Source organism: Carassius carassius, chromosome 32 (assembly GCF_963082965.1).
Source record: "Carassius carassius chromosome 32, fCarCar2.1, whole genome shotgun sequence".
NCBI lineage: Eukaryota > Metazoa > Chordata > Actinopteri > Cypriniformes > Cyprinidae > Carassius > Carassius carassius.
Genome location: NC_081786.1, coordinates 3,091,811 through 3,118,064, shown reverse-complemented (window position 1 = coordinate 3,118,064; position 26,254 = coordinate 3,091,811). Strand labels below are relative to the sequence as shown.

General features: G+C 35.7%; 1 protein-coding gene and 1 pseudogene across 1 annotated transcript; one reads left to right on the top strand and one right to left on the bottom strand.

Moving 5' to 3' along the window:
- Positions 1–84: 84 nt before the first annotated feature.
- On the bottom strand, positions 85–12,427 carry LOC132113359 (AFG1-like ATPase; annotated as a pseudogene).
- Positions 12,428–14,715: 2,288 nt separating this feature from the next.
- Positions 14,716–25,374, top strand: LOC132112409 (visinin-like protein 1). Its single transcript, XM_059519867.1, has 4 exons — positions 14,716–14,972; positions 17,560–17,726; positions 19,181–19,396; positions 23,809–25,374. Exons 2-4 carry the CDS (start codon positions 17,565–17,567, stop codon positions 24,004–24,006), a joined length of 576 nt encoding a protein of 191 aa, XP_059375850.1. The 5' UTR covers positions 14,716–14,972; positions 17,560–17,564; the 3' UTR covers positions 24,007–25,374.
- Positions 25,375–26,254: the final 880 nt, after the last annotated feature.

Sequence of the window (26,254 nt, the reverse complement as noted above, 5' to 3'; positions counted from 1 at the left end):
CCGACCATGTCTCCTTCATTATACTTAAATATGCATGACTAATATTTTCATATTATGTCTTGGACAAAAATAAAGATGAATAAACCATGTAAACCTACCTGTAAACAGAAGCACTAGAGAAAGCTTCAGAACAATCAGACATCAATAAAAGTAAAAAATTATTTTAATGCAAACAATTTTAAATAGGTTGCATATCCATTATCTGACAACTATAGGTTGTCAATAAAATCTTCCACAAACCATTTAAATAACCAGAAAGGCAGCCTGATTTCAAAACACATCTTTGGCAGATCCTCATCCTTCCAACAAAACAACTTATAATTCAAGACCAAACCTCAAAAAGAGGCTAGTCTGTCGTTCATGTTTGCATGTGCGTTTATAAAGTGCAGCATTATTCCATACAGTTCTGATTAAAATACAATCCTCACCAAATCAAAATGGAGTTGATCCCAGAACCTCATGAGAGGCTGAGTCTTAAGATAGTTGAGATGGCCACTGTATATGGAGTTAGTAATGATAAAAGCTACTTAGAGCTCCGATCTCCTGCAACCCAGTACTCCTCTGTTTGCATCTTAGTAAGGTGAGATACTGTCCTCTGGAAGGCGAACACCTCCTCTTCTCCTGTAAAGATGGCCAGTGAGCTGCCTGTATCCTGATGCATTAAAAGAGAAAATCAAATCACTGCCACCCATCAATGTGAAGAGATCATTAACACACCAAGGATAAAAATCTAAAGATTTTTATAGTTATACTTCACCTAAAAACTGACTCCCCCTCAGATCATCCAAGATGCAGATGAGTTTGTTTTCAATAGAGAAAGCAATATTATGGATTATGGACATGTATTTTAGCCAGAGGCAACAGTCTCAAGTTAAAAAAAACACAGTTTTTGGCTTAATAACAAGATGTTAACTGGTGGACTGGCGTGGAGTGGTGTAGATTACTTGTGTATTATTGTGATATTTTTTATCAACTGATTGGACTCATTCTGATGGCACCCATTCACTGCAGAGCATCCATTGATGAACAAGTGATGCAATGCTACATTTCTCCAAAACAGTTCTGATGAGCAACAAACTCCTCTACTTCTTGGATGGCCTGAGTTTGAGTAAAGTTTCATCAAATTATATTTTTTGAGCAAACTAGTTTATTTTTTTAAGACGAGTAAAGAGTTTTATTTTGCAGTATTAATTGAGCATTTTATTTTCATGACAATTAAGCACATCCCACCCACTATAATGAAACCGAATATTCTCAATTCATTACTCTCATTTTGGCCAGTACCCTACTACTGTATATCCAAAGTTTGAGGTTAGTAAGACTTTTTAATCAAAGATATTAGAACTTTTATTCAACAAGGATACAATAAAGTAATCAAAATTGACAATGAAGACATTTATGTTCCAAAAGATTTCAAACAAATGCTGTCCTTTTGAACTTTCTTTCATCAAAGAATCATGAATTGCAGAAAGATTAAGCTTAAACATTCAGCTTTGATCACAGGAATAATTTGCATTTTAAAATTCAAATACAAAACAGTTCTGTTTAGATGTAATAATATTGCACAAAATTTACTATAAAAAAATAAATTAATTAAATAAAATAAAAAATCGTACCAACCCCCAAATTTCAGCTTGCAACAAAAAGGTTCCTTATTTAATTCTCAAAGAATATGAATAGGAAACCGTTTGTAACTTACCCTTGAAATGCCCAGATCATCCAATAAAACATGAGTGTCATGATGGTCGTGATGTTCTTGAACAAACAGATCATCTAATGGAGCTTCGGCCTGCAGCACGACTCAAACCTGTGGAGATATTCCCCGAACTGTGAGAGGTTCCTTTAAGACCTTCCAACAGAAATCACAAATGTTTCACCATGACTTAAACTTTGTGCTCATAGAGTGCGTCAATGAGAGTTATGAAGCATCTGGCTTGCGTCTTCTTGTTTAAGATGAGCAAAGGAATGTTTCGAGTGAAAACAAACACAGCCGAGATCTCCAGGTATCTCCAGGCTCCTATCGGCTAACTGTAAAAAACAACACATTACTCACTAATACTGTTCATTTCAATGGAGGATGGTGAAACAAACAGGAAACAGACTTACTCGATCACACAGCTCCTCAAAAATGCAGTCTGCTATGTTCCCACATGCTTTGCAAGTGTCAGTATCCTACCATGTACCAAATTTGCATAAAATATCAAATTAAAACACAATTAAATTCTCAACTCACAGAATTTTGGATGCATAACATAATGGTCACCTACATTCACATCTGTAGCAATATGTTATCTAACAAGCTGCATTGAAATTCTATTTACTGATAAACCATCAGCTAATTAAATTAGTGTTTTGTTATTTAGCAAACACATTAGCAGCCAACTTCTGTTTGAATGACATCGAACAGCTTCTCGAGTGTTACATCAACATCAGGTTCACTGGAACTAGATTAAAAAATATTTAATAAATAATTCATCACTTCATAATACAATGTTTTTTTTTGTTTTTTTTTTACTCATACCTGGTCAAAGCACTAACATTAACTGTTTAAGCAAAGCATTTCATGTTTTGTATGTTTAAATGATTTTTATTGCCCCATCTTAATAAAGGATGACAGAAGCAAATCACATGATGATATTCAAAACATGGCACACCCTGTCTTGCCTAAGCATCAGTGACTTTTTGGTAGCATTAGTGGTGCAGAAATTTTACACTCCAGCTTTTAACACTTCAGGAATACTTTTTAAGATGCAGGTATTTGATTGAAGAAAGTAGTCAACTTCCATATTTGAATATATTTCCATATTTGTAGAATGCAGCTTGTTAGATAACATATTGCTACAGATGTGAATGTAGGTGACCATTATGTTATGCATCCAAAATTCTGTGAGTTGAGAATTTAATTGTGTTTTAATTTGATATTTTATGCAAATTTGGTACATGGTAGGATACTGACACTTGCAAAGCATGTGGGAACATAGCAGACTGCATTTTTGAGGAGCTGTGTGATCGAGTAAGTCTGTTTCCTGTTTGTTTCACCATCCTCCATTGAAATGAACAGTATTAGTGAGTAATGTGTTGTTTTTTACAGTTAGCCGATAGGAGCCTGGAGATACCTGGAGATCTCGGCTGTGTTTGTTTTCACTCGAAACATTCCTTTGCTCATCTTAAACAAGAAGACGCAAGCCAGATGCTTCATAACTCTCATTGACGCACTCTATGAGCACAAAGTTTAAGTCATGGTGAAACATTTGTGGGGAAGTCGTGGCCTAATGGTTAGAGAGTCGGACTCCCAATCGAAAGGTTGTGAGTTCGAGTCCCGGGCCGGCAGGAATTGTGGGTGGGGGGAGTGCATGTACAGTTCTCTCTCCACCTTCAATACCACGACTTAGGTGCCCTTGAGCAAGGCATCGAACCCCCAACTGCTCCCCGGGCGCCGCAGCATAAATGGCTGCCCACTGCTCCGGGTGTGTGCTCACAGTGTGTGTGTGTGTTCACTGCTCTGTGTGTGTGCATTTCGGATGGGTTAAATGCAGAGCACAAATTCTGAGTATGGGTCACCATACTTGGCTGAATGTCACTTCACTTTCACTTTTTTTCACTTTCACTTTTGATTAAAAGTGGATCACTAATACAGCAACATCTATTTTGTACAACCTAATGAATTTTCTTACAGGTAGAAGAGTTTCCCAGCTGCAGTGTGATTTCTTCTCCGATAATCTATTCCAGAGTCCAATACTCCTGTTTTCAAGACATTTGACTGCTGCTTTATTTGCAGCACTTATAACAAAGTAATTTAACACGCATTATCACTGTTTTGACCTTATTCCCAAAAGTACAACAAGAGCATTAAATAAATTGCTCACCCTTAGGCCATCAAAACTGTAGATGAGTTGGTTTCTTCATTAGAACAGATTTGGAGAAATTGAGAATATCATCACTTGCTCACCAATTGATCCTCAGTAGTGAATGGGTGCCATCAGAATGAGAGTCCAAACTGCTGATTAAAAACATTACAATAAAAAAAAGGCTTCACAAGACAATAATTGGTGTGCTGGAGTGGTTTGGATTACTTGTGGGTTACTGTGATGTAATCAGCTGATGGGACTCTCATTCTGACGGCACCCATTCACTGCAGAGGATCTATTCTCGAGCAAGTGATGGAATGCTGCATTTCTCCAAATCTGTTCTGATGAAGAAACAAACTCTTGGACGACCTGAGGGTAAGTAAAGTTTCAGCAAATTTTCATTTTGGGGTGAACTATTCCTTTAAGCACACTACATAACACCAGTAAACACTGCACTAATAATCTAATAAAAGTGCTTACCTTTAGCACGGCGATTAAGGGCACAAAGTTCACCCTCTGTAATCCATTTTTGTACAGATCTGTAAAACAAGATATTGTGCTCAAAACAAACTGGGATTTGGAAGCCAAGAGCTACTGAAAGAAACTGCACATTGTGTGATGGCTACACTCAAAAGAAAAAAAAATGGTGCATGATTTACTTTAAAACAATTTCCACTCAGATATTGCTGGTAAACATCATAAAAAAAGTTACAAGGTAAAGGCAAATAACATTGAATTAAACATTAAAATGAAACAAAGACTGAAATAGTATTTTCTTTCAAAACATACTCCAATAATTTAATTACAACTATTATCGAAATTTTCTGTAGTGTTGCGCAGTCACTGGTGGTCACTTTGAAGGAACTAATTTACTAATTGACCCGATTGATTCCTATATAAACATGACTCTATCTGAGTAAAAGCAAATAATGGCAACTTTACTCATTTTGGCATTGGTTTATAATTGATTTACAGAACTTAAATTCCTATATAGGTCATTTTTGGGCTCTGGGAATACTTCAGTCACTCAGATGGTAAGTAATGCACTTTCAAGCCAATTTCTGTCTTAAGTGTAAAAAGTACTGAAGATAAACAGTGCACTGCCCATATCACAAAACAATGAAAAAAATCGAATGTGTTGATGGTCTAATACTTACCAAATGTAATGAGTTTGTAACAAATTCAATTGAACTAATAGTTCAGTACAGTATAAATAAATAAAATAAATATCAGTCAATTAATGAAAAAAATACCAAAACCTAAGAATTATCAGTGCACAAACAACAATAAAGGGTATATTTACAGCATCTTAATAAATAAATATAATCATAAATCATAACTGACTTACGTTTATGTACATCCAACATTTTTTTCTTTGCTGTCTCCACACGATCATAAAACATGTCCATAACCATAGTTTTTCCTGTGCCTGAGAGAATGAGAAAAATTATAAAATAAGCATTTATAAGCACAGAACTGAGCAGTTTATTTCAATAACAAGACAACAAAGTCTGCCTGGGGCTGAGCCACAACATGATGCCACAGAACTTATCATATAATATCTCCATGTACAGTATGTAATAACCTTTCGGTGGTTTTCTCTAGAATAACAACTGTTGCAGAGATAAAAGTCGTATGAATTTGTTAATATCTGCAGCATAATTTTTGCCTGCTTTATGCCACACAACTTTTTACAGTTTACCTTTGAGAAAAGCGTTAAGTGTTCATTGCTGTACCCTGATCTGCATCTGATCCAGTTTTTCCAAAGCAGCAGGATAGTCTGCGCATGACCTGATATTTTATTCGGACCCAGAAGCGCTAAACTCTCCTGCAGTGGGTGTTTCATTCATCCTCGAAGCCGGAGCGCGCTCTCGCGCAGAAAGTCATATCAGGAAACTCCTAATATGGGCAAAAGCGTCCAGCTATCGCTATATGAAAACAGTTGTTTTGACAGAAGAAATGAACTTTTGAAACACGAAGACATTAATATACGATTGCGACAGTATATGGTTTTTCAAGTCATCTCCTGCAGGTGATAAATACAGTATATCAACAAAACAGTGCTAATTGACATAGATTTATTACAGAAAATATTCTGCCTTATTATGTGATAAATAAGTGTTTGTAGTATATTAAAAATATATATTATTTGTTATTGTCAAGCAGTTATAGACTTCTAAGCAAATTAAAAGCTAGAAATGAGAGAATAATTTAAGTTGCCTATAGTATCCACTACCAGTCAAGTCACTTTTGTTTACCAAGCCTGCATTTATTTGATCCAAAGTACAGCAAAACAGTGAACTGAAATATTTTTACTAGACTATTTAAAATATCTGTTTTCAATTTGAATATATTTCAAAATTTTATTTATTGAGATTTTAAAGCTTGCTAAAAAAAAGTATTCATATCTATAATTTATTTTCCAAAAAAAAAAAGTTTTTTGAATGATATAATGTTGCAAAGGCATTTTATTTCACATAAATGCTGATCTTTGGATCCTTCTATTCATCAAAGAATGCTGAAAGAAATGTACTCATGTTTTAAATATTGATAATCAGCAAATCAGCATATTAGAATGATTGATTTCTTAAGGATGTGACACTAGACTGGAGTAATGATGCTGAACATTCACCTTTGATCACAGGAATAAATTACATTTTAAAATATTTTCAAATAGAAAATAGTTATTTTAAATAGTAAAAACTTTTAAAACTTTTGCTGTACTTTGGATAAAATAAATGCAGGCTTGGTGAGCAGAAGAGACTTCTTTAAAAACATAAAATATTATATTATATTGTAATGTGTGGGTGTATATATATATATATATATATATATATATATATATATATATATATATATATATATATATATATATATCATTTCTGCCCCCCTCACTACTGAAAAGATGGCTACACCCCTGTCACAAGCTATACGTTTTTGCATCAAGAGCTCAGTTTTAACAAGGCTTGTGCTCTCTAGCAGTGGTTTTATATGTATGTTTAAATACCTCGATCAAAACTGATGACCATTTATGTAAATACTGCCCACGAACTAAAATTACAATATTATCATAAATTCTGTAATAGCGGTTGAACCACTGACATACATTAAAGACAAGAGTCAAGAGAAAAAGGAAATAAAAAACTGTTCTATTTTAAGATAAAACTTTTTTATATATATTGATATTTATTCTAGACATTTAAAACATTTCTCTTTTTGTCTTGCCAGAATGTCTAACGCATTCTCATCCCAAGGCGTCATATACTGACCCTCTTGACATTTCGTCAACATCCTACGCATATGGCACCCTCTAGCGTCAATATGAGACACAGATTATGGGTTAAACGGTCTGGAATGTCAGTGTCAAAGACACAAAATGACGCAAAGTCATTCAAGGGTCATGTAAAGCAATTACCTCTTTTAATACAGCTGACAGTACAAGGCAGAGCTGGCTTCAGCAGAAGCTTATTTTTCACACAGAACCGGAGTAAGAGCCATGTTGATTCAAACTGCGGAAGCTTTGTTGAAAGTGCACTGAGCGGGTGGGCGTGGTCTTTTTACAAGGGAGCGATGACTCATGAATATTAATTATCTGACGTGCCTCTCCGCTCCAGTTAGCAAACAACGTCAGAATTACTTAATTTATATGCACTCTCCCTCATGAATATTGAGAAGCTAGGCGTGGCTTAACAGTATAAACGACCTTCCACTGTCAAACTACAAATGCGTTCAAATGCATTCAAATGCAGACATTAAACCCTGGAAGAGTTCCATCAAAAAAACATTTTTATCGTTCTTTAAATTATAGTTTTGTTTTGAAAGTAAAATAAGGTAATATCGCTTATAGGGTGTTTTATAACCCATTTTGATGTTAATATTAATAAAACAATTTTGGACAGTATTGACTGCATTAATACTCACTGGAAAATACTGCTTGTCTGACAGATAAGCACAGGATCCAGCCCCCAATCCATATAGGCTATGGATAAAAAACACAAAATATATTTGCTAAAATGTATTAAAAAATTGTGAAAAATTAAGTTGATATAGATCTTATTTTATAAAGTGTGATCAAAACTTAATTTATTTTTCTTTCTTTCTTTTTTTTCTGGCAGTGTCCATGCTGTTGAACAGTTCAACATTTCTGTTTCTTATTCACAAGAACAAATTTCTTAACCCTTTGCAAAGACTTGAGTATTTCTCGCTGAGATTTTCAATACTGTAAAATATCTTAAAATGTCTAAATAATAATAATAATAATAACAACAACACAATGAAACCATTCTCCCTCATTAACTTGTCCTTGGTTTATTCAAATTCAAATTCAAGTCTGCTTTATTGTCAATTCTTCCACATGTACAGTACTTACATACAGAGAATCGAAATTGCATTACTCTCAGACCCCCGGTGCACACAGATAACATTAAAGCCTAAAAATCTAGATCAAAATATAAAATGTAGATACAACTATACAATAAGGGAATGTTAAAAAAAAGACATATAATAAAATTAAAAATAAAGTTAAATAAAGCAGCGCAAGGCAAAAGGCAGATAGTGCAAATTAATGAAGTAAACAACAGTGCAGATAAAAGGTTTTTTAGTGCAAAAACAAAAGCTTATTAAGTCTGATTAAAGTGTCAAAGGGCTCAAGAGCAGTTATTTTATTTAACTGACTGATGAGGTAGTGGAATGATGTCAGTTCCATGGAGAATGAGGTAGTGAGCAGACCAATGGTGCACAAAGTGACTGGTGCATGTCATCGTATATTCGTGGGGGGGGGGGGGGGGGTTCATAGTTCAGTGGTGCATGTTTGTATTTTTTGTATATTTTGTATATTTTCTGTTTGTATTTTTTCTTTCCTTCTTTATTTTATGTTGTTTCCATTTCGATGCAATGCAGTTTCTTTGCAACTAATACTACCCATGTTAGTCTAATGAGTGAAGTGAAGTGACATTCAGCCAAGTATGGTGACCCATACTCAGAATTTGTGCTCTGCATTTAACCCATCCGAAATGCACACACACAGAGCAGTGAACACACACACACACACACACACTGTGAGCACACACCCGGAGCAGTGGGCAGCCATTTATGCTGCGGCGCCCGGGGAGCAGTTGGGGGTTCGATGCCTTGCTCAAGGGCACCTAAGTCGTGGTATTGAGGGTGGAGAGAGAACTGTACATGCACTCCCCCCACCCACAATTCCTGCCAGCCCGGGACTCGAACTCACAACCTTTCGATTGGGAGTCCAACTCTCTAACCATTAGGCCACGACTTCCCCTTAAATGTGTGCATCCATGTAAAGTCAGGTAAGGAAGCATTTGATAATGAGTCAGCCAGATGTTCTCATTAAATAACAGAGTTACTGTTGACATATATAATTACAGCCAGGAGCCTAGCCATAATCCCATCTCCTCGTCCTCCTAAGACATATTAGCTTTATGAAAGAATGTTTTATGAACATGTGATTGGAAGCAGCCCAGGATCTGGATGCCTGTTTCCATGACAACAAGGACTGGGCAGCATCATGAACTCTGAAACGCACGCTTTGGTTTCATGACATGCTGTGGATGATGAGAGCAGCAACTATACTGAAGATTTCCTGCGTGCTTTTGACATATTCTTTTTTGCTTTGGCTTTGACTGGAACGTAAGGTGAGAACGTTAGCATTATTTAGTTGTGCTCATTGTATTTGATTATGTGTAGTGCTTTCATTCAGTGTCTATAGCTGCTTAATGCAGACTCTTGCTGAATGGTGTGAGGGAGATGGATGTTAATGTGTGTGTATCCATGGCAAAAGCACTTGTCTTCTCCTGCACTCAATGCTTTAGTCTAATGAGAGGACTGAACCTGTGTGTGAAGACTCAGACTTCTATAGATCTAGACATGCATTCGGTGAAGGTGAAGAATAATACACATATCTGAAACAAAAGGACAACAGCAGCTATAATTAACTGCCTTGTTAATGAGGGCTAATAAGAGTCTGAAAATACAACTGGGAAAGAAAATCTTCTTCATAAAAATTGTCATATTGCATAGTGAATGTGTATCTACTGTACATTTGAGTAACAAAACTTTAATTTAATTTTAATAATAAAAAGGCTGTATAACAATATAAAAAAAACTGAAGGAAGATACAGTGTCAGTCTTTTTGCCCTAGGATTCTTTTATTAAGAATCGTGGCCTAATGGTTAGAGAGTTGGACTTGCAATCGAAGGGTTGTGAGTTCCAGTCTCGGGCTGGCAGGAATTGTGGGTGGGGGGAGTGCATGTACAGTTCTCTCTCCACCCTCAATACCACGACTTAGGTGCCCTTGAGCAAGGCACCGAACCCCCAACTGCTCCCCGGGCGCCGCTGCATAAATGCCCACTGCTCCGGGTGTGTGTTCACAGTGTGTGTGTTTGTGTTCACTGCTCTGTGTGTGTGCACTTTGGATGGGTTAAATGCAGAGCATGAATTCTGAGTATGTGTCACCATACTTGGCTGAATGTCACGTCACTTTCACTTTAAAGGAATGACATTATTAAAAAAATATAGATCTTTTGATGCATCCTCGCTGATTAAAAGAATTGAAATATAAAAGCATATTTTCTGATATACCTGATCAGGCATATTGATCTAAAATAAATGTAATAATGTCAACCCAATTAACAGGTGGAGAAAACTTCAAACAAACAAAAAAAATACCAACATTTTTTTTATTGAATGCATCAAATGACATGTCTTTGTAATTATTTGTGAAATTTAGCAATTTCAATTTCTGAAAAAAAAAAACATAAATTCATTAGTCGTCTACTTCAGTAAACATTTTAACTAATAATCGTACAATAAAAATCTACTTAAAAATTATATTTTATTATTTACTTTTATTTTATGAAATACAAACAAGCATCCTTCCAAACAGTTTGAATTAAAACATGTTGATGTTTATGATTACAGCATTCTTACACCAAGTATTTTCCTTAAGTTGCTTGTGATCACTGTACATGCACTTTTTTATGACTGTACTCACAAAGAGCAGTTTGAACACTCATAAAATATTTTACAGTACACTTACAGAAAAAAAAGTTCTAAAACTGTCACTGAGGTGGCAAAAGGTATTTTAGCACTTTAAAGGTATATTATACTGTTTGAAAGGGTATCACCCCAGTGACAGTTTTGTGCCTAACTTCCAATACTTTTTTCAGGCCTGTTAATCATGTTAGAAACCACGGATGTACCCCACTCTAAAAATGTAATTAGTAGCACATTTTGAGAGTGCCATGTGCCAGGTATTGCCATGTCAATATTCTCTGTTGTCTAGAGATCTAACGTGTGCTCTTGTGGATGTGGCACAAAGGCCGAACAGGAGTGAAATGCAATCAGCTTCATTTGAGCGGCTCATTCGGCCCCAGACAGACAGGAATATACCGGGCCCTTCACGAGGACACAGATCTTTCGAATCACTATCCTCAGCCTCCCACAATGAATATGCAAAGAAAAGGCGAGAACCAGATTTAAGGTCAGCCCCTTCTAAATCCCATGTATGTGGCTACAGTGAATTCTATTATCTATTTATCACTCTCTTTCTATTCTCCGCACTGCCCTTTAAAGCAGCTGTTGCATTCATCCATCACGTCTGTTATTGATTAAATGTCAGCTGACCTGGCGGATTATCTTTTTTAGTTATAATTAGACATTATGGCTGTATAGGCCTACTGAAAGCTTGTTCTCCCATTGGCAGCTGAAGCCAGGAATGGTGATGATGTCACCTCCAGACGCATTGTTCCTGTGTCAGCTCAGCACTGTCGATTTTAATAGAACGTTCGATCTCAAAATAATGTTTTGTTTTAATTTGTTCAAAAAACTTGGCTATTTTATTTGAGGTAATGAATTTAAATGCCACTCAGTTCAAGAGATAGAGATTTATTTAAATTGCAATGGCAGGAAGAGGAATTAACTGAATTACAATTCTAAGAAATTCAACACCCACACAACCGCAGTGTTTCATTAGTTTAAAACAGGGGTTACATTAATAGATAAAAAAAACATGACTAATTATGTCTATTTATTTGCAGATATATAGACTACCGTTCAAAATGTTGTCTTTAAAATGTTCAGATGTTTTCAAAAGAAGTATCTCACGCTCATCATCATATATAGATCAAAATGATTTGATTAAAACAGAAATATTGTGAAAAAGTTCTACAATTTAGAATAACATCTTTCTATTTGAATATATTTTAAAATGGAATTTATTCTTGTGATGTAAAGCTGAATTTTCAGCATCATTAATGTGTCCTTCAGAAATAATTTTAATATGCTGATTTGCCGCTCAAGAACCATTTTTGATTCTTAGTAATGTTGAAAAGTTTTGCTGCTTTATATATTTGTGAAAACTTTTTTTAATCTTCAAAGTTCAAGTTCAGCATTTCAGAAGTTCAAAAGAACAGCATTTATTTGATTTATAAAACTTTTATAACATCATAAATGTCTTTACTGTCTAAACTTGCTAAATAAAAGTATTAGTTGTTTCAGAGAAATATTTCTGACCTCAAACTTTTGAACGGTAGAGTACGTTTTCATACCTGATAAGCCATGTTTATCTAAAATAAGTTAAATACTGTCAACACAATTAGTTGTAATTAAGAGAAAACATCTGGTACATATTCTTTCTCTCAAGTGTTAATACTATAACAAATGAAGCACAAGTTTTTCATTACAATGATTTAAAAAAATCTTTTTCTGATGTTCTATACTCTCTTTCTTTCTTGGAACAAAGATATTTTGAAAGGCAATGACATCAAACCCACACTTGAATCCACTGACAGAAAATAGAAAGTTATGTGAAATATGTTGATGCTGTAATGCACGAGTCTTTTCATCATTCAAGCACTGTACTCTTCACTAAACTTGATTCCTCTTGACTTCACTAAACCCAGCTGAGTCACCGGATCCCGAGGATTATTCTGCACCGCCATCATGTTCAGTGAACCCCAGTGATTCACTCACATCCTGATTTCACTCATTCACTTCAACCCACATCACTGCCCACAAAACATCACAGCAGGTAAAAAGGAAACCCTGCTTCATCTACAGGAATAGAAGCATAATGGAATATGGGCCGTGTTACATCAGAGTGGAAAATGATCTCATTCTTTCCTTTTTTTCCTCCAAATGTTGACGTCAGAACTCCACAGAGCCCACATGATTGGTACAAGATGTTTGGTACATCAAAGATGCTTATATGTAAGTGTTGATGAAGCATTAATAGTTTTCAATGCATTTGTAAGATATTTAACTCTTTATGAATGTAATGTTTTTTTTTCTGTTTTTCTCACAGGAGACTGATGTCAATGCTTTGAGGACTGGTATACACATCAAATAAATGGGACAGAAATGAGAATCTAAGTTCTACTGTCACATTGAGGGAAACAAATAAACGTGTCATATTTTTACATATATATTGTTTCTGACTCAATTATAAATTGCCATTTAAAAATGCATGTTTGTATTTATATACAAAGTAGTCCAACACAATGCTTTCAACTGTGAAACACTTTTGGTAACAGATGTTCTGCTTTGTCAGTGAAATCATTATTATAATGTGATGAATTGCTTTTGCTCATCAGCTGTAAGTCACCTTGGATAAAAGCATCTTCTAAATGTGTCAATATGTATATTTTTTTGAGCCAAAACAGAGATGATTTATAGTTTATATAAAACTCTCTTGCTCTCTTCTGCTACAGGATAGTGCAAAACAGAAGTAGGTCTTGTGTTTCCACTAAAATGACTAAAAGGCTGAAGCCAATTAAAATAAATGTGAGCAAAATCATATAAATATACAACCGTTTTCTAACCACTTAATTGGCTGGTACAGCTGTTGAGTTTAAGACTCAAACAGGAAGCAGACTACATTCGTAAGTGATTAAAGATATCCTTCTTTAACCATCCTTCAAACAGAATCTGTTTAAAACCACACATACAATATCTCTGCTCTCGTAGTCTTCTAGAAGTCACTAGAAAATCATTTAAATAAGCCTCATAATCATGTTGTTAATTTTTTTTTTTTATGTAAACAGTAAATATTTGCACTACAAACCAGGATGTTTAGAATTCAGAGCATTTAAACATTCTAAGGCTGCTGATGATAGACGAGGCAACTTCCTGAGCAATGTTGCTTGAGCACTTTCCCAATGAGAATGGGTAACAAATTTCTATCTGGATACTTTACATCGGTCGTGGGCCTGTGTCTCACCTGGTCGCCCGTTGATGGCAATATTGTCCAAAAAGTTGTGCAGTGTTTCAACAGCCTAAGGTTCGAACACATTTACCAGCTGTTTTCTTTCACTTCTTTAACCGAATATTCTGGGCTCAAACTGACCCAAAATTTAAACATTTCTGTTTGAACATCTTTGTCTAATGCCTAAAAGTAAAAACCAGAAAGCAATGCAATCGTTTAGGATACACATTTTTCTGTCATGTCTTTATTCCCCTGCATGTTTGGTTACACATAACCAAACATGAACTTTACATGATTTTAGAAATTATTTTTATTGAGAACCAGATATTTTCTACACATAGAAAATATCTGGTTCTCAATAAAAATAATTTCTAAAATCATGTAAAGTGCATGCGGCTTTGAATACGAAAAAAGAAGAATACTGTCTGTGTGCTGGAATTGAACTATAGGTCAGATGAACACATTTACAGAAAATGAAGCTGATTTCAAATAAACTGGTTTATTCCCTCACATATCGCATTGGAGTCTTTGAGTATTCGCAATAGGTAGTAATAAAGACCGTGCAACAGATTCGCACGTAGTAAAGCATGCATTCTGTGGTTAATCGACTGTTTACTGTCACGAGCTCCCTAAGAGCAGGGTTGCAAGCATCCAATTTGCGCAAACGCAGGCGAGAAGCAGCATAGCGTGGTGGTGATGCTCGCTGCATGCCGCATGTCTCGCGTCGCATAGCGCACACACACAGACGGAAGCGGGCTCGTGTCAGCTTGGAATCACCTTTACACATTATTTGGCGTTCAGTAAACGCGACGAATCCCAGGAATTTGGGTTCGACACACGCGAAACCGGACGTTTTGCGAGCACCAGCACGTTTCCATCAGCCTCCAACGCGTTACTTGAAGGTAAGAGGCGATGCATGCGTGCATGTGCGGCTGTGAAACATTTATGAGCGTCGCAGTCATGTGTGTTTCTTTTTTTTGCTTTTGCCGTTTAATGCAGCGAAACGATCTAACAGGCGTCAGTGGTGAATGGGTGAACGTGTGAATGAATGAATGCATGCACGAGTGACTGAGTGAGAACGTTCACTCGCATGCATTATAACTAGCCTGCGTGGCCTGATTTGAGCACTTTGCGCAGGTTAAAGGTGTATTAAGCTTTAGTAGGTATATGTGATGCATTTGGCGACAAAAGCTCACTGGTTGCTTGTTACTGCCAGTTCGCTCAGAGACGAACCTTTGGTATTGTGTGATGCATTTGAGAGATGCACTGATGTTTCTCAGCCTCACTTGAGATTAGAGATTTCTGATGTGATATGAGCGCAGTGCAATGCACAAGCCTACTGCGTCTTTTCTCTGCGGCTCCGACAGAATGGTGCAGATTCACACTGGTGCATCAATAAAAACACACGAAAATGCCCGTTTGGGATGGTAAATGTTAGTAGGCTCGGTTATGCACGTATATGCAAATGCTGTTCTACCCATATTCTGTCACACCAAAAGGCTCGTGATGTATAAACAGCATCTAAAGCAAACGCACAGATGGTGACAGGATGCTCTTCAACGGATCTTCAAGTCGTGAAGTCCAAAAATTCCTCCGTTAAAGATCACGGATAGTTATTCTGCATCACTTCCCACTGGTTTCCCTTCTCAAGGTCATTCGTTCAGCCATTGGTGCTTGAAAAAGCCTCAGCACTATTACATAAGAGTGACATGAGATTGGGTCTTGGGTAATAATTCCTGACTGTCTGTAATTAAAGCCGCGTTCTTATCAAATGTGTTCGAGGCTGCTGTTTTTCACGCTCATGTTTGATGCAGGAGAGGCTGCAAACACAGACAGATGCTCCAGATGGAAATAAAGAGCTCCTCTCCAACCCCTCCTTCCCCGTTTGGAGCCTATTTTACCTGATGCCCATTTACACACAAACTCTTGTGACTTTGATCTATTTCGAGAAGCACAACAGTCAGGCCGCTTGAGATGAGCAGATCACACTTGACATCATTGTGTTCATCATTTAATAATAACCTACTTTATGTGCATTATATTGCGGAGATAGTTGTAAATAGCCTATACATTTGCATTCATATTTGAAATAATAGAATATGCTTGACATCAAATTGCTCCTTCTTTATAAATCTAGCTTATTTTGCAATGCGGAAGTATTTTCTGTGAAAATGAAATTTCCAATGTGTTATATTGTAATATTTTTGGAACTGACAGACCATTACTTCTGTTTATTGTCCATTAGCCCAATTATTGGCTGATGCAATAACTTCAATTTCATATTTCAAAAGTAACAAAATATAGGCCTGCAGTTGCAAGAAAGATCTTACATTGAGAAAACCTCAAATGACAATGCACTTTTCATTATATCTTTCTATATATATATATATGTGTGTGTGTGTGTGTGAATAAATGCTGAATAAATATGTTTTCCATTGATGTATGGTTTGTTATGATTTGACAATATTTGTTTGAGATACAACTATTTGATAAAATCTGGAATCTGAGGATGCAAAAAAAATCTAAATACTGAGAAAATCATCTTTAAAGTCGTCCAAATGAATTCTTAGTATTGCATATTACTGATCAAAAATTAAGTTTTAATATATTTACAGTTGGAAATTTACAAAATATCTTTATGGAACATGATCTTTACTTAATATCCTAATGATTTTTGTCATAAAAGAAAAATCGATAATTTTGACCCATACAAAGTAATTTCGGCTATTGCTACAAATATACCCCAGAGACTTATGACTAGTTTTGTGCTCCAGGGTCACATATGTAAATTAAAAAAAATTTCTTGCAATTGGGTCCCGGCCTTATTGGCTAATAATGTAATGTATAATTAAAAAAAAAAAATCAACATTGTCAAGAGTAGGCTATGTATCTAAAATCTTTGGACAACACATATTTTATAATAATTTATAAAATGTTTAAGAGTGATTATTTTTAAAACATAAATATTGTGTAGAATTAGCATTATTTCAGCAAATTTGTGTACTCAAAAATGATGTAGAAACAATTATTACTCAAAAAATACTAGTGAATTTCACAAATAATTACAAATTAACAAGTACACACTACATTAAATATGACATTCTGAAGTAGAAAATTTAAAAAAAATACTGTCTTGTAAAAGTACTTCAATAATCTTACAACTTTGAAATATATATATATACTGTATATTTTACAGTGTAAATATATTTGCTATTATTGATTTGTATTTTGTATATATCCACCAACCTCCTACCAATACATGGTTTTTAATGGCTAAAGCTCATACAGATTATCAGCACTAGCTTTTAAACCGTGTGACCAACCACAAAAACTAAAACTTTAAACAAGATTATTTTGTGACAGTTTATGTTGTAGCTCTATATATTGATATCAGTGTCTATACATGGATTTCAAATCTACACCCACATCTCTTATTAGATACCTGGAAGAACATTCTATAACCATATTATTTCTGTCTTTCTCATGTAGTAATCATGGGAAAACAGAACAGCAAACTGACCCCTGAGGTGATGGAGGACCTTGTGAAGAACACTGAGTTTAATGAACATGAGCTCAAGCAGTGGTACAAGGGCTTCCTGAAAGACTGTCCCAGCGGTCGACTAAACCTGGATGAGTTCCAGCAGCTCTATGTTAAGGTGACAATCTATGGATTTGAACTCAATTCAAAAATCACCATTACCACTATTACCTCCTAACTGGGGCTTTTACTAATAGGATAGTTCACCCAGAAATGAATCTTTCATAGTTTTCTCTCATGTTGTTGAAAGTGAAAAAAGTGAAAGTGAAGTGACATTCAGCCAAGTATGGTGACCCATACTCAGAATTTGTGCTCTGCATTTAACCCATCTGAAATGCACACACACAGAGCAGTGAACACACACTGTGAGCACACACCCGGAGCAGTGGGCAGCCATTTATGCTGCGGCGCCCGGGGAGCAGTTGGGGGTTCGATGCCTTGCTCAAGGGCACCTAAGTCGTGGTATTGTAGGTGGAGAGAGAACTGTACATGCACTCCTCCCACCCACAATTCCTGCCGGCCCGGGACTCGAACTCACAACCTTTCGATTGGGAGTCCGACTCTCTAACCATTAGGCCACGACTTCCCCTTTGCTAACCTGTTTGACTTCTGTTGAAAAACAAACAAACAAACAAACATTATACATTACATTATATATAGATATAGATATCTCTACTTTGAGGATTTATTGATAGTAACCATACAACCATGCAAGCTTTGAAAAAATAAAGATTTAATAATAAAAAAAAAGAGCTAAACATTTTTGGGGCCTGTAAAAAAGCATAAAACAAAAAAATAAACAAGAAATATCCGGCAACCGTTCAGGACTCACTTTTAATTGCATTGCAACTTTGACAGCCACTAAATTTGAAATAATTTGAAATTTCACTTTGAAGATTATTTAAATTAACCATGCAACCATGCAAAAATATATATTTAATAAAAAGGTCAGCAAAAGGTCAAAAAAAAAAAAAAGCTGGGACTGTTAATTTTTTTTTAAATAATATGAAATTGTTCTTTGTTTTGAAGAAATAAAACTGGTTTAATTAAAAAAAAAAGTCAGGAAAAAAGAAGACATTTGAAAAAATAAATAAAAACAGAGCCTGAAAAAATTATTCAGACGTGGCATTGATTCAGAAGACCTTAGCAACCAGTAAATATAAAATCCTACTTCGAGGATTATTGAAAATAACCATGCAAGTAAAAAAATTAAAAATGTAGATGGATTTAATGAAAGGGTCAGAAAAGGAAAAGAGCTACAAAAAAGAAAGTAAGTGTCAAAGTATGTTCAATGTTAGACAGTAGGGTTATAGATTTTACTGCAGAGAAGCACAAACTAGTAAAAGCGGCCATCTGTGAAATTGTATTCATAGAACGACTGTGAGATGTGAGGACCTCAGTGAAAACACGCTGTTAGATATACTTGTACCCACTGCGCAGTGCCCACTCATTTTTTTCAATGAACTGCCAAGGAATGAACCAGAAGCAAAGAACAGAACCCACTGTGGCTGCTGTAGAAATATTCAGACATGAAAATATTGACAAATCTCTACAAATGTCTTTTTCCTGCAGTTCTTCCCTTATGGTGACGCGTCGAAGTTTGCGCAGCATGCGTTCAGGACCTTTGATAAGAATAGTGACGGTACTATCGACTTCAGAGAGTTCATCTGCGCCCTGTCCATCACGTCACGGGGAAGCTTCGAGCAGAAGCTCAACTGGGCCTTCAACATGTACGATCTGGATGGAGACGGCAAGATCACTCGAGTGGAGATGCTGGAGATTATAGAGGTACAGAAAACCCCTTTATATGCTTGAAATGAATGCCACTGGATACATCTGATTAAAAAAGCACTTTCCACAAATAGGGTACAAAACGGCACCAGAAAGTCAAACTAAAAATATTGCAATTATTTTATCTCGGGTTTGTAATATCTGCGACCAGAATTTTGTCTATGCATCAAAACACCTTGAGATTTTGATATTTGAGCAATAAATAATCAAATAAAATATTAAAATAAATAAGCATAAGTAAAAAGGTTGAAGATTCATCCTAAATTAGTGGTTTTATTTCCAAAAGACTGTAGAAAACTGCTTGTTTTAGGGGAAACCCAAAATAAAAGTATAAAATAATAAACATATAATATATACGATTAATAAAAACATTTATGAATGAGTAACAAGGTTGGAGATTCATGTTATTTTTATTCTAAACTATTATGCCTTCATTCCAATAACTTGATGTTAACAATTTGTATTAAAGATGAATCCAATTTATTTTCAAATAATTTTATATAAGCTCTGCAATTTTTTCAAGCAAGATTTAGGATGTCTGAACAAATACCATGTGATTTTGATATTTGAGCAATAAATATGAGGTAATAAATAAATTCAATAAATGTCGGAATGAGCAACAAGGTTGAAGATTTATTATTTATAATAAATTGAAGAAAACTATTTATATGATCATATCTAATAGTTCTCATAACACAATAAAATGCTTCCAATGCTTTGAAGAAGATCTTTTCAGTTTTACTCAGTTTTTTTTTGCCAAAAATTAGAATGTTATAACAGAGACCCTGAGATTTAGATTTTTTGATAAATAAATATTAAATAATGAATACAATTAATACAAATAGGGAGTTTAATCTTTAATTACTATGTTTATTTCCAATAAGTTCTCATAACTGAAAATGTTACTAAAGTTTTATTTTCTATTAATTTGATGTATTACCATTTAATTTTAAGAAACATCTGAACAGAGACACTGTTATTTTTATTTCTTAGCAATAAATATGATTTAACAAAATACAATAAATTAAAACATCAGAATAAGCAAAAAGGTTAAAGAATCATCCTCAAATAATGCTTTTATTTTCAATAGATTTCTTTGTCATTGTACATGAAGTTTGCAGTTTTTGCAGCCAAAAACGGAGACCCAGATTAATCTTTAATTAGTGTGTTTATATCCAATTAATGTGAGAATTAATTTGATACCTTTTTATTTTAGGACACCTCTGAACAGAGACACTGCAATTTTTTAATTTATTTTGATATTTGTGTCCCTGGTCCACAAAACCAGTCATAAGGGTACATTTTAAAGGGTTAGTTCACCCAGATAGCAAAATTATGTAATTAATGACTCACCCTCATGTTGTTCCAAACCCGTAAGACTTCCGTTTATCTTCTGAACACAGTTTAAGATATTTTAGATTTAGTCCGAGAGCTTTCTATGGAGGTAAATCAGTAGCTAAACTGGGGTTGAAGATATGAATGTGAGAACTTGTCATATTAATATTTGTATTTGTAAGTTAAAATTTACACTCACAGCTTTGATGTGAAAAGCTGAATCTTTCAATTTGCACACACAGACAATGATCAAAACACCCGTGTTTTGAATTGGAAGTTGTAGATTAATAGTCACAAATGTGTAGAATGACATTCACACAAAGAAAATGACATACACACATGTTTACGACATATTTACTTTTGCACTTTACTTCAGTTTCGCAGCACAACGTCAATTCGGCACTTACAACCTCTCAGATCTGGAAGTACAAGTTCAAATCCTAGCGCTCTGACTTTTGCTACTCTTTTTGCGGTATTCTGTTGCAAAACTCACTTGTGCACTTGTATATGCAGATGTGAGAGAGCAGAGCTGGGGGCGGGGCTTTGGTGCGATGCCCGACCAATGAACAACGCCAATTGTTTTCACTGAATATCCTTAGCTTTGACAGGATTTTAAGACACTGCATTCATTTTGCCATTCAGGTATTATCTAGTAGACAAATAATGCAACATATTTTATATGTATATCCCACTGCATATTACAGAGTAAACTCGCTGTACCAGAACATGCTTTGATCTCACCGCCACGCGGTCACGTGGTTCATGGAGCTATCAATAGTACTAAACTAATCGATTTGTAAATATGCTTGAAATACATTAATTGGGATAGACAGCACTTTCATTATATTTGCAGCGATTTCTAGTAATTTGTAACACATAAAGTGCATTGATTATGCATGGATAACTGTGTTGATTAATGACTATGCGTTATAATAGCATTTTATACTGGAAAATGGAACAGCATTATGTTCTCATACTCCTCCTTGGCAGTTAAATGTGACTAAACAATTAAGTGTAACTTTTAACCAATAAAATAACTGTACTAAATGTTAACTCAGTCCTGTTTAGTTAATTTGAAGAGATCATGGTACTAAATAATATGCGCAATAATTATGATCCATGAATGACCATTTGAAATATAACATAATTTCTAATATGGTTATTATTTAAACTACAATAACTGTAGTATTTAGGTTTAAATTCCAGTGCAAAGAGGCACGCTTTAAATTAGAGGCATTTGGTGGCCAGAAAGATAATATTCATATGCAATTCCATTGCTTAAACACTAGATGGCCTTGTTGATGTGTAATGAATACATGTATTTAGCTGTACTAGTTGCTCAAAACAGTATTTCTGGTCATAAGTGCTTATTTTTTAGGTTTTGCTGTTTAATGTACATTTAGACACTCGATTTTTATTTAAAAAAAATAATAATAATGTTGCATTTAAAAAGGTTCATTACTGACAAGCAAATTAGGAATTTAACCCAATGAAGATGTTAAAATTATTTTTACAAAACATAAAAATAATAAAAACAGCATTATATTGCAACTCTGGTAGAGTGATATGCAGTGGGATAAACATAAAATATGTTGCATTATTTGTATACCAGATAATACCTGAATGGCAAAATGAATGCAGTGTCTTAAAATCCTGTCAAAGCTAAGGATATTCAGTGAAAACAATTGGCGTTGTTCATTGGTCGGGCATCGACCAATAAAATGTCTTCATTCGCACCAAAGCCCCGCCCCCAGCTCTGCTCTCTCACATCTGCATATACAAGTGCACAAGTGAGTTTTGCAACAGAATACCGCAAAAAGAGGAGCAAAAGTCAGAGCGCTAGGATTTGAACTTGTACCTCAGATCTGAGAGGTTGTAAGTGCCGACTTGACGTTGTGCTGCGAAACTGAAGTAAAGTGCAAAAGTAAATATGTCGTAAACATGTGTGTATGTCATTTTCTTTGTGTGAATGCCATTCTACACATTTGTGACTATTAATCTACAACTTCCAATTCAAAACACGGGTGTTTTGATCATTGTCTGTGTGTGCAAATTGAAAGATTCAGCTTTTCACATCAAAGCTGTGAGTGTAAATTTTAACTTACAAATACAAATATTAATATGACAAGTTCTCACATCAGATCTTCAACCTCTCGAGTTTTGCTACTGATTTACCTTTATAGCTTTCTGTCTCTCCATTGAAGCTGTGTGTACGGTATACTGTCCATGTCCAGAAAGGTATTCATCTTTCTGGACATCTTTAGTCCTATGAGCTCTCGGACTAAATCGAAAATATCTTAAACTGTGTTCTGAAGATAAACGGAGGTCTCACGGGTTTGGAACAACATGAGGGTAAGTTATTAATTACATAATTTTGCTATCTGGGTGAACTAACCCTTTAAGAAATTGAGATTTATACAGCTGAATAAATAAGCTTTCCATTGATGTATGTGTTATGACCTGACAATATTTGTCAAAAAAAATCGCCTTTAAAGTTGTCCAAATGAAGTTCTTAGCAATGCATATTACTAATCAAATTAATTAAGTTTTAATATAGTAGAACATTTACAAAATATCTTCATGGAACATGATCTTTACTTAATATCCTAATGATTTTAGTCATAAAAGTAAAATAATTTTGACACAAACAATGTATTGTTGGCTATTGCTACAAATATACCCCAGAGACTGCTTTTGGTTCACACATGAAATAATAAATAAATGTCAGATTGAGTAGCAAGTTTGCAGATCCATCCTTATTTAGTTTCATATGGACTTGTTTAAAGGTGTTAAAGGTGTGTGACGTTTGCACCACTAACAGCATCGAACAGAGTTGCGATCTGTATATCAGAGTGACCCAACGGACCTGGACGTGATTTGCTTGGTGATGCTAGTGGCACAGAATTCACACACTTCAACTTCATTTAAAATTAACATGCGTCATATTTATGGAAAGTGCCAATGGCAAAACTGAAAAAATAAAATAAAATAATAAGGACATTTCAGCACGAATACTGGCAATCTCAGCGCCGCCTCGTGTCATTAAAGCCATCTTTTCTCCTCTTTGTGTGAAGGCTATTTATAAAATGGTGGGCACGGTGATAATGATGAAGATGAACGAGGACGGTCTGACACCAGAGCAGAGAGTGGATCGGATCTTCAGCAAGATGGATAAAAACAACGACGACCAGATCAGTCTAGACGAGTTCAAAGAAGCCGCCAAGAGCGACCCGTCCATCGTACTGCTCTTGCAGTGCGACATGCAGAAGTGAGGCATGCTCCGGACTGAACCAGTCATCCGTTTCCACTCTCATTTCCACAAGAGTAACATGTCTGGACTAAACTTTTAAACGAACTTTCTTTGTGTGATCGAACAACTAGTATGCATGAGAACGTTAACCGCTAAAGAGTTTAGAGTATATCCGTTTAATTTCCAACATGCAACAATGTGAGACGTGTAAATCAAACGAGTCGCATCCATCGTCAGTGAAGTGCTCCGCCGTATTTCATTTCTAGCCGCAATACTTCCGATCACACACACTACGTTGACTGCCGTGCTTCACGCGGTTATTCGGGAAGCGCGTCACACTAAATATTACGATGAAATCAGTCTGTCGAACTTCAATACTGGACGTTAAGGAGAGCGGCTTATCAAAGGTCCAAACGTGCTTGTACTTGAGAATATAAATGTAAGTTATTTGCATGCATGTCCTAAGTGTAAAAACCTACTCTCTCTTCATTTCGGCAACCTTGACAAATAATGCAAGGGAGGCCTTATATAAATGATAGTATCAATAACAATGCTAATGTGTGATTTACATTCGTTCCTCATCTGTCCATTAGATGTCCTCCCTCGGGTGCATGTTTCCTCACGTTTAAAGACGTACCATGTGTGTGGTAAAAGCTTTCTGTAAGGCACACGTTCCAGCCGCCTCCGGCATGATTTGCATCTGCCATTGGCTGATGCTGGTTTCACCCTATTTTGCACTGACTCCTAATATCCAGAAATAACCAACCATTATTTTTCTTAACATTAAAAGACCACCGCTGACATCATTTTTTTTCCCTTTGTGCACATGCATGAATGGTTGCCTGTAAATTCATTTTAGTAATAATACAGAAAGGGCAATATAACATTTTAAGCAAATTTTCCCTTGGAGGGCATTTGGTAAAGGATCCACTTCTTATTCAAGCGTTCTTTTGTAAAACAGTATTTCTACTCCAGCACCCATGGATTTCAGCTGCATCCCTCAGAAGCAACTTTTCAATTATTTTCCAGTACCCTCGTTACGTTAGTCCCTACATTTTGTATCCTCCGTGTGTTATGTTCTCCTGAGACTTAAAAAATATGGCATTCCAGATCTCCTACTTTCACATCTTGTGACATTCAGGATGGTGACAGTCCCTTTGGTGGAGAACGAGGCACATCTTTGTAAAATGCACCTGCCCAATAAATAGTGTATATGTTTGCCCTGTAAATATTTGTACCTATTACGGTAAAGCCAAACTGAAGCAGTCCTTTAATTGTGTTATAAGAGGTATGTGTTTTATTTGTGGCATGTCTTCAACTTGGTATGTAACAGTTGCACTGACGACATTGTGATTAAAATCAATAAACTATCTATGGGTTGTTTTCAGAACGTAGGTGCCTGGTCGTGCACAAAATCAGATGGTTAGTGATATCTAGGAAAAGCATTGTGGTTTATTACAAGAGATGCTGGTTCAAACTGACAAATACCAATTCTGAACATGCTGAAACTGTCATGAGCAGATGCTAACAGCTGGAAACCGAAAGGAACATTTTACCCCAAAATGGAAAGTTACTCACCCTCAGGACATCCAAGATGTTGATGAGTTTGTTTCTTCATCAGAACAGATTTGAAGAAATGTAGCATTGCATCATTTGCTCACCAATGGATGCTCTGCAGTGAATGGGTGCCGTCAGAATGAGAGTCAAACCAGCTGATAAAAACATCAAAACAATGGTGATCCAGGCAATGAATCCATCAATTAATATCTCAAAAGATGTGTGTTTATAAGAAACAAATCCATCATTAGGGTGTTTTAATTTCAAACCATCAATTCTGTTCAAAACATGAGTCCATAATAATGCTTCCTTCAGTGAGAAAGTCCATCTCCTGTTGTCCTCTCATGTCAAAATCCACCAACATATTGGTTTAGAACTGTTTGTTTTGGACTGTTTTCACTTGTAAACCTTGCTTGATCGGTGTATATTTCTTTCCTGATTCAGACTTTTTCACTTAAGAAATCAATATTACAGTATGTACAGAGGACTCATATGAAGTGAAGTGAAGTGAAGTGACATTCAGCCAAGTATGGTGACCCATACTCGGAATTTGTGCTCTGCATTTAACCCATCCAAAGTGCACACACACAGAGCAGTGAACACACACACACACACTGTGAGCACACACCCGGAGCAGTGGGCAGCCATTTATGCTGCGGCGCCCGGGGAGCAGTTGGGGGTTCGATGCCTTGCTCAAGGGCACCTAAGTCATG